The 15,044-nt window shown below is 39.7% G+C and overlaps 1 protein-coding gene across 1 annotated transcript in view; it reads right to left on the minus strand.

The window, feature by feature from the left end:
- Pex23 (peroxin 23) overlaps nucleotides 1-15,044 on the minus strand; it is a 71,923-nt gene that overhangs the window by 38,340 nt on the left and 18,539 nt on the right. Inside the window, exons 8-10 of the mRNA XM_071586362.1 lie at nucleotides 8,052-8,317; nucleotides 4,147-4,475; nucleotides 1-285 (exon numbers count right to left, since the gene is read on the minus strand). The exon at nucleotides 1-285 is cut by the window's left edge and continues 6 nt beyond it. Of these exons, the coding sequence (XP_071442463.1) occupies nucleotides 1-285; nucleotides 4,147-4,475; nucleotides 8,052-8,317 (880 nt within the window). The remainder of the gene's footprint in view (nucleotides 286-4,146; nucleotides 4,476-8,051; nucleotides 8,318-15,044) is intronic.

Here is a 15,044-nt window from a genome sequence, read left to right on the forward strand (position 1 = left end):
GGGCTCTGATGTGGGTCCACGGTGCACGACCCACCCGTGACCCATCCCCACAGAGGCTCCGGCCTCAGCTGCCGCCCCTTCTTCGCCAGGCCGCTACCCTCCTCCTCGCTGCCCCATTCACCCCAGTCCTCGTCCTCATGAGGGGGCCCAAAAGTGCACGACTCTGTCTCCGATTCAGACGCTTCGCTGCCTGCCTTGACCCTGGCAGGATATGCCATGGCTTTGTGGGCATTGCCAAGGATAGCCAGCGATGAGGCCATGGCTCCACTGGCGGCAACCGCTGCCCTACAATGAGAACACATTGAACAGACATTGGCACAGTAGCCAGCATTAGTGGGCAACCACAATCACTGTCAATATCTTCTACACTTTTATAATTTCAAGTAATGATTTTTCCATTTTACTGCCATTTCTTTTTCAGTATCTTCCTATTTCTCAGATTAGCATTGATGCAGTGCGGGTTTCTTGGAAACCCCCACTATTGGTTAACTCTCCCAAGGAGTGCCCCCCAGCATACCAGACAATGTATGGTGATGTAGTGCAAGTTTCTCAGAAACCAAGACAAGACAATGTCCGCCACCCAATTCCCTTGTTGCTACAATGCAGTTACTATGTTGCTACTTTGAAGTCCCTCCCCCTGAAGGCGCAATGCTACATAAAGCGAGATGCTCTGGGAGCAGGACCCCATTCCTTACCGATTCCTCACCCGATACCCTGTCTCTGAGTCCATTGGTCGAGCCTACGACCACACGAGAGATGCCCAGCCCTTCCCTGCACCTATCCCGACCACCCCACTCCCTTCCTCATTCCTCACCCGATACCCTGCCTCTGTGTCCGTCGGTCGTAGGCTCCGACGACCACACCAGAGATGCCCAGCCTTGCCCCGCTCGCTCGTCCCTACTCCCCGGTGCCTGAGCCCCATTGCTTGACAAGGCTTAAATAAAAGACGCATAAACTGAATGAGACTCTCTCATTCTGTGCTGCGCTCCCAGCAATGAGGTCGCGGCCGCCAACCATGCCTAATTGCCTTGCACCATACTTTTCGGTTTTAATCATGGTTCAAATTAAGGCCAAGCACAAAACTGAGATATTTAAATAAACAGATTGCTGAGTTTCCATTATGCCAAATTTCAAGAAACAAAACCTGACTTTACGTAGATGGGAGTATTCATTCTGCCTAACGTGCATTGTATTTGTAATAGAAATACAGTTCTGCAGGAGACAAAGCTTGATCAAAATGAGCACTAACATGAAACATCACAGCAGATGCAGGTACATGTACAAAATGCCTGTAGATCCAGAAAGATGTCAGCTAGACTATGTTATGAATAGGCACAGATTTAGGAACAGCGTGAGCAATTCACACTTTACCGGAAGCAGATGCATATCGTAATTTAGTACTAACCAAGGGTAACAGCAGATCTAAGGGGATAAATCAGGGAAGACAGGTGAGGAAGAGGAATGTAGAAGCATTGACTTGTTTGACAAGCATTAAATACATGGGTGATCTGAAAACTTTCCGACCTCGACATGAAGATGGCAGCACTCCTCAACAAAAGTTGGGAAATATGTTTGTGCATGTGTTAAAAGGGAATCGCCAAAATTTCAGCCATTTTGGACAGTCAGTGTTTGCTTGATAATGGTTTGAGTGATTCACCAAGAGGGTTTTTGTTAAAATGGGAAAAATTGGGTATCGAGCCGTCATTAAATGTTTGAAAAGAAAAGTGGCTCTACCGGCTTGGCTGATGATGAGCCTTCCGGACGCTTAAAAACTGCATCAACCACTGATAACATCGAAAAAGTTCACCAAATGGTGGTGGCCAACCATTGAATTAAGATTAGAGAGACAGCAGAAGCTATGGGCACATCAAAAGAATGTATTTTTCATGCATTAACTTAAGAATTTGACAGACATAAGCTATTTGGGCATTGGGTGCCACGCTCGCTCATTTTGGACCAAAAACATTCGAATGAATATTGCCGAGGTCCTCTTGGAGCAGTTTTAGTGAAGAGAGTACAATTTTTCCCATCGATTCATAACTAGAGACGAAACTTGATTTCACCCACCAATACAATCCCAAGACGATAGGACGGCCATGAAAGTTGACGGCAAAGGGCGACCCTGCTCTGAAAAAGGCAAAGCAGAGAGTGCGATGGAAGGATAAGCAGGGATCACTGACGCAATAGTTATGACATAATATACAGCAGAGAAGAAGAGAGAGAGAGCGAGATGTGGCAATAATATTGAGCAAAGAGGTAAACAGAAGGGCAATTAACGGAGAGAGAGAGAGTGATAGAATATTATTGGTAAAAGCAAAACCTGAACCAACACCTTAGTCAATGTTCAGATCTCCTAACCATGAAGCAGTCACAGGGAGCAGTGGTTGGTAAACCGTGGTTCATGAACCACATGTGGCTCTTCAGCAAAATACCGTGAGCAGGCACACACGCACACTGTAAATGAAACTTTGTGGTCCATTCACCGGAGTCAAAGTTTATGTCTTTATCTTTAGATGAGTGCTCTGAAGCGACTTATTGAGAAAACTTTTCCATAGAGATAAAATGTCAATGCATATTATCAAGTTGTCTCTTAGCATCGCAATGTTCCACAATGCATTGCTTCTGAGCACATGTCCCTGCAGGATAGACTAGAATTGTAGTTGGTACCTGCACCGAAAAACAGATACAAACCTAGTTTGCTGCACAAGCGATGTGCTTTGAAAGACCTGGAGAGGGAAGATATAATGATTTTTAACACCCAGAATAGTACTCAGAACTCGTACAATCAGCTGAAAAAACTCGCCTTTGCTCTTCTTCCCTTTTTAGGGTCTACATAGTCGTGCAAACCATCACTTTCAGGCATGAACCTTATCAAAAGTAAATTGAGAAATGGTCTAATCCATGAGCATCTGGGATCTTGCCTTAACATAAGAACAACAACATACAAACTTGCATTAAACACACATTCCTAGGAGATGTAAGGCCATTGTTCACATTAGTGTTTGTCAGTTATCGTAAAAATTTAATTTTATGGACATCTAAAAATTTAATTTCATCAATAAATTATGTCTTTAAAAATAATGATGTACAGGTTTATGCAATGCTCAGCGAATGCACCACAATCAGATTGATCACGTTTTTAGCAAAGGAATACCCTAACTAAATTAATAGCAGTAAACCTACCTACATATTTCAAGTATAAAAAAGTTGGCTCTGTTCACTAATGAGTTTGTTGAACACTGATAGGGAGGAAAGAGTTGACAGAGAATACAATCGGTTATAGGAAATGATTGCAGGTGTTCCTACAGGGAAACATGTGATAGTGATAAGGAATTGGAATGTGATGTTGGGCGAAGTAAGAGATGGTGGTGAGGTGGGAGATTATGGTTTAGTAGCCAGAAATGTAAGCTGGGATGAAGCAATTGAGTTCTGTAGGAGACAGGGGTTAATCGTTAACCAACACTTGGTTTAGCCATCACAACAGGCATAGGCATACATGGAAAATGCCCAGGGGCTCAGAAAGATTTCAGACTATATAATGATGAGGCAGAGATTTAAGAACAGGGTGATTAATTCTCAGTTCCCCAGGAATTGATATAGATTCAGATCATAATTTCGTTCCACTGAACAGTAACATCAGTATACTTAAAACTTTCTGGCTTCACTTCGATTCGAGAGGATAAAATAGGGAAGACTGTTGAAGAAAGAGCTTAGAAACATTAACTGGAATGACAAGAAAGGAATACCACATACCATCCTTGGTCAATTAAATAGTTTGCAACTGATAAACATATGAGTTTTCAAGTAATCACAAATCTTATCACAGAAACAGCAAATCTAAACCTATGTCTACCTTTTTCATTTTCATAAAAGGGAATTTAAAAATTATTTTTGGGTCAGCAGATCATTTTGTTCAACAGAAATTTTGTCAATTGGATGTTTGTTGAAAAGAAAGAGGAAATCCAGGTAAAATTTTGTGAGGAAAATAAGGAGCATAATTTTTTGTTCTCCGGGTTTGCCTTGCGCCAGAGTTCATTCGAAAGAGGCTTGAGCGTATTTACTTCCAGATTAATGATGCTCCACAGGATTAGACCACTGCGTGCGTGTGTGTGCATGGACTGACTGACTCAGGCAGCCCTCGCCCACCTGTTTCTTAGGGTCATCATGTGCACCACATTGCCCGTGGATTGCGCATCCTCGGGCCCTTTGGTCCCTTTGATGGGGGAGGCACCACTCGATAGGGTGGAGTCCTCTGCGGAATGCAAGCTGCCCTCACTCCCTGTGCTGCTGGCTCTTAGTCGAGAGCGCTGCTGCTTCCTGGTGGCGTCACTGATATAAGGGTGTCCGGGGTGCATTTGTGCCATCGTAGCCACAGGAAGTTGCAGCCGGCGCCATGCTCTCCCGGTGGGCTCCGAGGGAAGCAGAACACCCGACCGCATGTACAGGTGGCGGTCTTCCATGCCGATTGCCCAAACCTGCAACATACCAACATTCAACTGAGGAGTGCACACACAAATCATCTCATTTCCCAGAAGCAGACACAGGTTAGGACAAATGGCATTGGATCATCAAATTGCAACAAAACAATTTATTTGGAATAATTTTAGTATTCTATTTTTATGCTTGCGACTTCCATGAGGAAGAAGGAATTAAATATATAGTGTGTCCCTGATTAATATTAATCTATCTTATTAAAGTAAATCATACTGTGAACACTTCATAATGTGAAATCAATAACACATTTATTTATAAGCCTGAAAATTTCCTGATCTTCAAGGGAAAGCTCCAAAATGTGATTTGTACATCCCCATTCAATTTCATTTGATGAAAGAAAACAAATATTCCTTGGATTCTTATTGGGAAAATGTGTCCAGGATTTTCAAGGAAATTTTTATGACTGCATTGACATACGAGTATGTAATTGGAATTAAATTTAAAATTTTGATTTCCGTTTTTTAGCTTTTTACCATATTACATTTTAATTTTCATTTAATATGCCTTGACATAGTTATACCCTCTTCAGCCATGAAGTTCCATAACGAGAATAAATTGGTTTAAGGAAATTGATCATTTCAAACTAAGTACAAGCTTAATTTCACAACAAATCATTTATTCTTTGGTTCAGGTGCTGCTTACCCACTCCAGGGGGAAGCAGCACTTCCTTGACTTCACAACAATTTCTTGACTTTAATGTCTACAGCTGATAGAGCTGCTTTAGTTAAACAATTCAAAATTTTGAGTAATTAAAATTGCTTCAGCATGAAGTTTACCCTAAAGCAGTGAATAGACACAGGTGAAGTCTTTTCAATTTTCTTGACACCAACGCAACGCCAGTGTGTCTTTGTAATATGATTTTTAATTGTACAATTAAGTAGAATGATCACATCAAATGTTCCATGCCTGGAATATTTATTATTATTAATATCCCATCATACGGGGAAGTTGTAATCCAGAGGTAGAGCATTGGACTCCTGACAGGAGGTCTTGGGTTCGATTCTCGGGCAAGCCTCTCCAAGCATCCTCAGTTCAACCCAAGCTATGTGATTTTTTGGGCGACAGATCTTCTTGGGAAACCATTGGTGGCACAAGGAATGGATTTGGACCCCCCCGGTTCACCCTGATGAAAGAATTTCACATGCCGTCGGTACTGGGTGAACTCTACTATCACCAAACAGAACGACCTTCATATTGATTACGACGCTTATGCTTTTTATCCCATCATGCAATGTGCATCCCTTTAATCAGTGATCACTACGGGTTAATCTCTTTTGTGTTTCTGTACAACCACAGGCCAACTAATACTAACGGAATCATTGTAAGTTCATTTCATGAATTATTATGACATGCATTCTATGGCTAATTTAAAGTGCTCTTTTCCCTTCTTTTTCTAAAAATACTTACAAAGGATGTGGTTGGCAAATAAATCACCTAGAAAGAGTAACTAACAATTTTTAAGACAACAGTGGGATGAGGGGAGGTGACATTTTCAAGAAGCGTGAAATATCCCCATCATCACTTTACCTTTATTCTTTGCTTTAAAAGAATCCAACAGAGAACAATTAGCGAGAAAACAACTAGGCACAGGTAAAGGGCCTGACCTCTGTCATACTTCACCTAATGAGAAGATTGGCGGAGCAATATTTAGATGGTTTTTAGAGATACAAAGCTTCAAAATTCCAGTTACTAGTGCACTCCTAAGTCAGAAATCTAAGCGATTGTCTATGATTCTTGGCGAAGATGGGCTTTCTGGATTCCAAGGTTAAGTAGAAAAGTTTCTAGCCTAAGACAACATGTGCCATGTAAGGGAAGAGTGTGAAGAGATATTCACCCAGGATGATGCCTTTGCTCTGTGGCCTGGCAACAAATTAAAAGAGATAACTGACAGTTACCCAGGAGAATTCATAGTCAAAGCTGACGAATCTATTTTGGTGCATTGGCTGCTCCCAGGGAGGTCACTGGCCATTCAAGTGAACAGCGTTAGTGGAGGAATAAGACGAATAATCATGTCATCCCTTCTTTGTTGTTATGCAGCTGGAACTGAGAAAATGGTACATAATGGGAATGACCAGACACTCTTTCTACTTTTAAAATGTTAGACATTACCAGCAGACTACAAAAGCTTGGATGGCCCCTGACCTGTCACAGCAGTGGATGACAGAGATTGGCATTCATTTGAGAGTGCAGCGTAGGACTTTCTTCATTTATTTGGTTTTTGTTCCATTTTCCAAAAAGCGAAGCATGGCAGTAAATGGACGACCATTTTATGATTTATAACTTGAGAAGGGTCTCACCTCCAGTGGTCTTTACAACCCTCTCAATGGGCTATGTTCACTTGTTTTCACTTAGCTAGGTGACAATACTTCAACTAGATAGCTTCTTTTCCTCAATTTTCAAATAAAACTATCCAGAATTTTACAGGCAGGTTTTTTTCCAAAATATGCTGGCCATGATTTCCATCTTTGCATGAAGCCATGAAGTTTTGAGATGATCCTCCACTTCTCATTGGGTCTCATCCCTTGCCAATATATAAATTGGGAGGTTTTTGTGATAATAAATAAAAAAAGAAAACAAAAGGAAAGAAGTATGAAATCAAATTCTAAAAGTGGGATCAAATCAGCATGGGTGTGCATCAGTGGGTGGTATTAATATTTGTACGCTTTAAATGACATTTATTTTCAGCCAAGACAATGCTCAGATTTAATGCCATGGAATTTCATGACTTTATGACGTACACTGTATACTGATGTCACTCTTTACGATTCATTTACAAAATGCTGGTAGACTGTAGCCACCCAACGTAAAAATTTTAAATGATGTGGTTTCTGAACAAAAGAAATTGCTTAGGTCCATGTGCAATAAACCCTATAGAGCCCACTGCAGACCTCTCTTTCAAAGCCTTGGCATCTTAACAGTCCCTAGTGTTTTTATTTATAATTCGATAATTTTTGCAAAAAAGAACATGCATCTATTCCCATCAAATAATGGCACACATGCCTATGGGACTAGGACAAGAAATCATCTGTGTGTAGTGACTGCTAGCATGACAATGATGTCCAAGGGACCTCGTTCTCTGTGCATCCAAATATTCAACAGGCTTCCCATTAGTTTAAAAAATGAGAAATCACTCTCTATTTTAAAAAATAAGTTATTTATGTAATTAAATGAAAAATGTGTTTACAGTGTGAACGACTACTTCAATTCTGGGTAATTCTGAATTTTATATTGTGTAAATCCTTAACTATGTGTGTAGGTGTAATTTTATTTTATTTTTCTTTTCTCTGGCTAGTAATCCAGTTACTGTACTTCTTGACGTACCCTATACGATTACATAATTGTATGATATTCTGTACCATACTATGTACTTGTCAATTGGGGAAATAAAATTATTATTATTATTATATATTATATGTCACCTGCATTGACCAAGACAATACAGAAAACAATTTAGCTTGGAATAAAAATATCTTCATTGCATTCCAGGAAAAAAGAATCATCTTGTTACTGTTTGAAATGAATGTGTTTTCATGCGTGATTGACCAAGCACAGAATACCTGATCGTTTGGCCCCACGGAAATGACAGACATTCGGCCAACCATTTCAACCCAGCTGTGTCCCAGCAGCCGTGATGTTGCACTGTCGTCAACTGACCCACTCTTCACGCCACGCCTGTACCAAACACGGCCATCAACCGAGACAGCCCAAGCCCCAAACTGCCCCACCGAGATCTGCGAGAGGGGGGCACTGGGGGCTCCATTGGCCCCCGATGCTCCTTGCGGTGCCCCTGGAGATGGGGGGTCAAGGTTCACCCAGAAATCTCCTGCAAATGGGGGGGAAAAGTCTTATAAATGGTCCAATGCACACAACCACAACATTCCCCAAGTAGCTCTTATCAATTAGAAGTTTCAATGCAAAGAAATCTACACAGAAAACATATTATAACAGGATCATGTAGCTGAAGTTAAAATCAGCTTATATTACTTATTATCTTAAAATGCTTAATTAAAGGGCCATAGAAATGTAAAATAATTGCACGGTCACCACAAATGTAGCCAAGGTCTCCTTAGAGCTCCCTCAATTGCCTAACATATCACCACTTGAGAATGAAGAAAAGTAAAAGAAAAGTGAATAAAGAAAAAATACCCCTGAATGGACTATAACCTTTATGTGGTGGAAGGGCTCGTGTGCTCTCATAACTCCCAGAGCTCTGGGCTCTAACTTAGATACTATAGTACGTTTTCAGCACATATCATTGTAGGTAACATGATCTACATTATTACAACTATTTTACAATAATGCAAACTAGAAGTTAAGAAAAACTTAATTTTTGATGTTGCATGCCAGGTGTCCAATCATCTCGTGCCACACACCCTAGGGATGGCTCGTGGGTACCAGGAAGATAGATACATAGATTTCATCGGGGATAATAACACTTAGCTCGGAAAAAAGACATGCACATTAAAAATTATAGCCAAAACAATTCAAGGCCATTGAATTTTGCAGTAAAGCTCACCAAAAAAGATGCACTTCAAAAGTTAAATCTTAAAGAAATAATCAGAGACCGTTGAATTTTGTGGCAGCTGTTTACGATGTACGAAGTGCATCTGCTCGGCTGCCGACAAAAATCATAATATACACTCGCAAATTATGATATATTAGCTAGAAAAAGAATGCCACAGTTTGATTGTTGCTTTTCATTTAAGTGAATGAATGCATAATTTTTTATATCACATTTGGTCTACTCTTCTGGAATGTACACTCCTTGAAGGCCCATGGAGTTTCTGAATGTTAAACAAGCAGGGGTTTAATTTTCAGCCACTGCTTGCATTGGCACAAAATAGCAGCGCGAGACGGTCTTCCATTGACTTGTGGCCAGACAATGCATTCTCTTCTACTGCCAAACAGGTTTGCTTTGGCTTCTTTTTCCAGATGAGAAGCCATTCACTACCATTAAAAACCAGTTGCGGCAGGTAACCCTCAGAATCTACCAGCTCCTGGAAGTCCCCGATGAGGCTCTCGGCTGCCTTTGCGTTGGAACTCGCTGCTTCACTGTACCTCACAATGCCGTGGATGCTGGTCTTAAAGGGTGTCAGCAAACTGGTCTCAAAAATGATGCTCTTGTTGATAGCAGTGCCTTACAAATGCTTTTTGCGCATCCACATGAGAAACAACCTTTCAATATCTTTAGCAATATGCAACCATTGCATTTTCTTGTCACTCCTTATGAAGCAATTATCTCCTTAATTTTGTCCATATTCTCGAGGATAGCGCCAAGTGCTGATGTAGATCGATTGCAAGAGCATGCTAGATTAGCCATGCTCACTCCTTGTTTCTGCTTTTCTATGATTTTATCTTTTATTTCTACAGTTATTTTTATTCTCTTATGTATGCCTTCTTGTGGATATTTCTTTGGAGACATTTATGAAACTATGCACAAAATGTTATTTAACTTGGCAACAAATTTTATAAAACCTTGCACATACAAATCAATAATAATATGTCTGAACGCAATTTGAAATGAGTGATCGCTGGCAATATTAATACACCAGTGGGACCAGTGCATAACACAAACTGGAGCACCAAGCCTGCAATTATTCTGGGAACTTCCCTCTCCTTTCCACTCGTTATGCAAGAGGTTGCTTGTTAAGCGAAACTATTTTTCTATAAATAGTTTTGCTTGAAATGCTAATTACTCGCTATATGAGGCACTTGCCAAGTGAGGTTCCACAGTATTAAGGAAAACTTGTATCTCTAATGAGTTCAATTCTAGAACGAAATATGCTCGTTAAGCGAGGTTCCACTGTATATATGTGGCGTTCAACTCATTTGATCTTCGGGATAAATAATATCATTATTAATGAACTTGGTACTAGAAAAGTTTCTTGCATGAATTCAGGGAATCTTCAGGAATTTTAAACATGAAAATATAGGTAAAAAACTTCATTCAATGCATTGAAAAAAGAAAATCACTGAGTTAATGAAATTTACTGTTAATGATAATACTAAAAGAAAATAATAATATTCACCAATTAGTCCTTATCAGCATTAAAATTATAAGTTAGAATGTCTACTTAAAATGATATTCTTTGAAGTACTGAATTGAAAAATCTGCAGTTGCATTCTACCAGGGCACTTACATACCTCCCCTTTTGGGAGCACACCCAGCATCAACCATGTCCTCCCTTCAATGGCCAATGCTTGTTTTCTTTCAACTCCAATCAACAAAGATGTGTCCCATGGACCCCATGTGGGCATCACAAGCCCTCATCATAGTCATGGGCGAAAGTGCTTAGGCACCACCTTCTATTTATTGCCTCACAATGGTGTATTGAAATCGCTAATGTGCCATTTGAGTTTTTGGGCAAAATGCACTTTTGCAATAACTTCTGGGGTAGTGGCACATTTTGGCTGACCACTATGTGGATCATCATCCAAGTTGCCACGACCAAACTTAACCGTTTGTCCCCAAAGCAACAGATGAATGTGAAGGAGCCGAGTCCCCCAGAGTGTTCCGAAAGTCAACATGGATTTCCTTTGCTTTCATAACTTACTTTATGAAGTATAAGATCACTGCTCGAATATCAACTTCGTCCATCTTCACCAATCACTACATGGGAACGACAGCAGAGAGGCGTCCGCACCACACATCTCTTCCCAGAGCACTGATGAATTACATGCTCGCTTTAAAGGGAAACTCATTGTGCTGGTGCTAACATTGATGGTGATTATGAGAACCTTTCAAACTACCCACGTTGTAAATTGTGGGAAAACATTAATTCCAATAATGCAAATACAGGGGAACCTTGTAATACGAGCATGATCTGTTTTGCAACCTTTCTTGTAACACGAAATTAATTTAATGAATCATTTCTTTCCATTTAAAGTAATGTAAAATATGTGTGTTCCATGTTGAAAAAATAAACGCTGTGGAAGGTTTATTCAAAGCAAATTATAAAGACATAATTTAGGATCGTGGTTCAGGTTCACCTTTTCTTACATCAAGGAATGAAACCACCAGGAATGCAAATTTGATTTGTAGATAACAAAACAGAATCGAAAGAATTAGTTTACTATTTATGATTTATATTTCATTTTTACAAGTAACCTGTTGAGAGACATTTGCTTTTACCGACTCATACAATTTTTTGAAAATGCAACATAGTATTATCATTACGTAAATTTTGAGCATGCATTTGCCAGTCTCATTAGGGTGACGCTTCTCCATAAACGATGTAATAGAGAACTATAGTCTTCATCTCCTCCTCTATCGCGGAATGAACCAACCTGGAATACAAATTAGATTTGCATAAAAAATAAAATAATTACTTTACCACTTATAATACTTACCTAATTCTTTCTTATTAGTAAACTGTTGAGATACATTTGTTTTTGCTGATTCTTCAAAATGTTACGCAAATGTGACACATCATTATCATTACATGAACCTGAAGTGCACATAAAAACTGCCATATGTATTCTTAATGGATGATGCAACAGTTTCCCATAATTTCAGCAATTTTCTTATTGCACTAGATGATTGTTGCTATGCTGTTACCTCCTCCTCAGACAAACTCTCCTCCACAACTTCTTCCTGTGAAACAAACTCCATAAGCTCTTCAGTAGTCAGCGCTTGACTGTACTCCTCCACACGCTCATCAATACCATTGCTATCCACCTCCAGTCCCAGGAACTTGGCCTAAAACAAAATCTTGTTATTACAGGCCCTATATCTGCTGTTTCAAATCCCTTTAAGTCAATTTTGTCGACGCTCTCTGGCCAAAGCTTCTTCCAAGCAGAAGTTCCCTGGGTAATCCCTTCCAATGCCTTTTTGATCATCTTAAGGCAGTCAACAATGTTGAAATGATATTTCCAAAACTCTCCTAGATGGTGACCGGTCCTTTCAGATACCTCATAACAATGCTCGAAAAGTGCTTTAGAGTAGAGCTTCTTTAAGTTAGAAATAACCTGCTGGTCCATAGGCTGGAGTAATGGAGTAGTGTTGGGAGGAAGAAACTCAACCTTGATGTATTTGAATTCCTCAAGGAGTTCATCTTATAGGCCGGAGCTGGAGCATTGTCCATGACAAGCAAGACATGGAGGGGCAGATTCACATCAAGCAAATACTTTTTCACAGAAGGACCAAACACTTCATTGATCAAGTCAGTAAAAAGGCCACGTGTCAGCCAAGCATTATTGTTGGACCTTCACACATTACATTTAGGATTGTGGCTCATGTTTGCCTTTTCTTCTATTGTAGAATGAAATCACCGGGAACACAAATTTGATTCATAAATTACAAAACAGAATTCTCTTCTGGAATTTGCACTTCTTAAAGGCTCTTGGAGTTTCTGAATGGCATACAAACAGGAGTTTCAAATCGCCCCTTGCATTGGCACAAAATAACAGCGTGAGATGGTCTTCATTGACTTATGGCCTGACAGTGCATTCTCCTCTTCTGTTATACAGGTTTGTTTCAGCATTTTTTTGCAGAAGAGGCCGGTCATGTCACAATTAAAAACCTGTTGCTGCAGGCAACGCTGAGAATCTACGAGCTTCTTGAGGCCACTGATGAAGTTCTCTGCAGCCTCTGAGTTGGAGCTTGCTGCTTCACTACGACTCACAACTTTGTGAATGCCAGTTCTTCTCTTAAACTTTTTGAATCACCCACGGCTTCCCTGAAATACTTCTTTTTCATCCATTAATGAACCTGGTGTTTTCTTAACAACGTCAGCAAGCATCACCTTTGCCTGCCCCCATATCATATTCTTGTTTATAGTTATAGTTTATTCTGTATTGCAATTATTATTTATCCATATGAAGGGTAACCTTTCAACATCACTCTGAATACGTAACCATTGCTTAGATTTTTTGTCACTCCCTTGGAAGCATCTATCCCCTAAATGTTTCCCTTGTTCTTGAGGGAGGTACAAATAGTTGATGTCAACTGATTGCATGTGCATGATGGATCAGCTATGCTGACACTTTGTTCTCGTTTTTGGATGATTTCACTCTTCATTTTTATTTTCTTTTGAATATCTTCTCATGGCTTTTTCTTTGGGGGCATTTTTGAAACTATGGACAAAATATTACTAAACTGGTGCAAAAAGTTACAAATAACACAGCTGAACACAAGTCTGGACAAAAGTGCGAACACTAGTGACACTACGATGCTAGTAGAACTTGTGCTGAATACAAACGTAAACAGTGGCGCAGTCACTCCAGGAGTCTGCCTCTCCTTGTCACTCATTATGCAAAATGTCGCTCGATAAGCGAGTTATTCTTGGGCACAACATACTTGCTCATTATGTGAATTACTCACTATCCGAGGTGCTTGTCAAGCGAGGTTCCACTGCACAGGGTTTGCCAGTAACTGGTCTCGCAACTGTAGTGGCTTCACCAGCTAATTGCGGAAGTTACTTTCTCCTGGAAGAATATTTCATGAGCACTTCTCATTTGTCTTTCCATGTGATCGCTGCCATGTAATTTCTTACTTGAGCATTGAAGTCACCACGCCTCCATTTTAGTGTCTAACAATTAGTCATGTGGCATTCACACTTGCAGAACTGTGGTTAAAAAGAGAAACATTTCACACTTGTTCATGCCAAACTTAGGAAATTGTCCTTCATCTAATCTGTCCAGGTACTGTTGGTAGTATCTTCTAATTTCATCCACAAAGTTTTGCATAACTTCTGCAAAAAAGTACAGAAAAACACTCACCGTGGAAGAATATTTATTTATTCTGAGGGCCTTGATTTGCTTCAAGCCCAAACTACTTCCTAAAAATGGTTTCACTTGACTGGACCTTTATGCCTTGTAGGCAGATTTCCACTTATTGCATGATATCCACAGGGCCCATCGTAGAATATTTTCCTCTGACCAATGCATTGCAATCAGGTTCACTTAGCAATTCTCATATGCCTCCAAGTCAGCGAAGAGTTTGTCTTTATTTTCATGTCAGTCATTTTTCACAAAGGTGCCATTTCTAAAATTATGTTGGCCGATGGAAAAATATATGTGTGTTTAGAATTACATTCATGAACATAGGATATCTGATTGTAATAAACAATAGAAAATAATGAATCCAGGAAAGATATTAATAATTATTCGACTTTATTTGGGTGAGATTGAGACTATGGCAGTCCCTTCTTCCATCTAACCCATCGTCAAATACATTCAACGTAAACATTTGAGGGCTAAATAATATAAAAATGAACTATACAATGACAATTGATTTACAATGAATATGCATGAGTACAAATAGTGCAGAAATATATACACAATTGTGGGAAATACATTGGGAATAAGGCTTTTATCCTTGATGAAAAAAAACCAATGGCGGGAAATGCCCACACATGAAGGGGAAGGTGAAAAACCTGCAGAAACCTACAGGTAGATGATGTTAATGTTATAACTTATTAAATTTAAAAAATAAAGCAATGCATGAAAATATGGGAAGAAACGAGAGGAGAACTGATTTACACATTTAAAGGTGGAGAAAATTAATAAAAATAAAATTACAGATTAATAACACAGAAGTAAGAAATATT

This window comes from Hetaerina americana, unplaced genomic scaffold (genome assembly GCF_022747635.1).
Source record: "Hetaerina americana unplaced genomic scaffold, ioHetAmer1.1.p SCAF_22, whole genome shotgun sequence".
NCBI classification, from domain to species: Eukaryota; Metazoa; Arthropoda; class Insecta; order Odonata; family Calopterygidae; genus Hetaerina; species Hetaerina americana.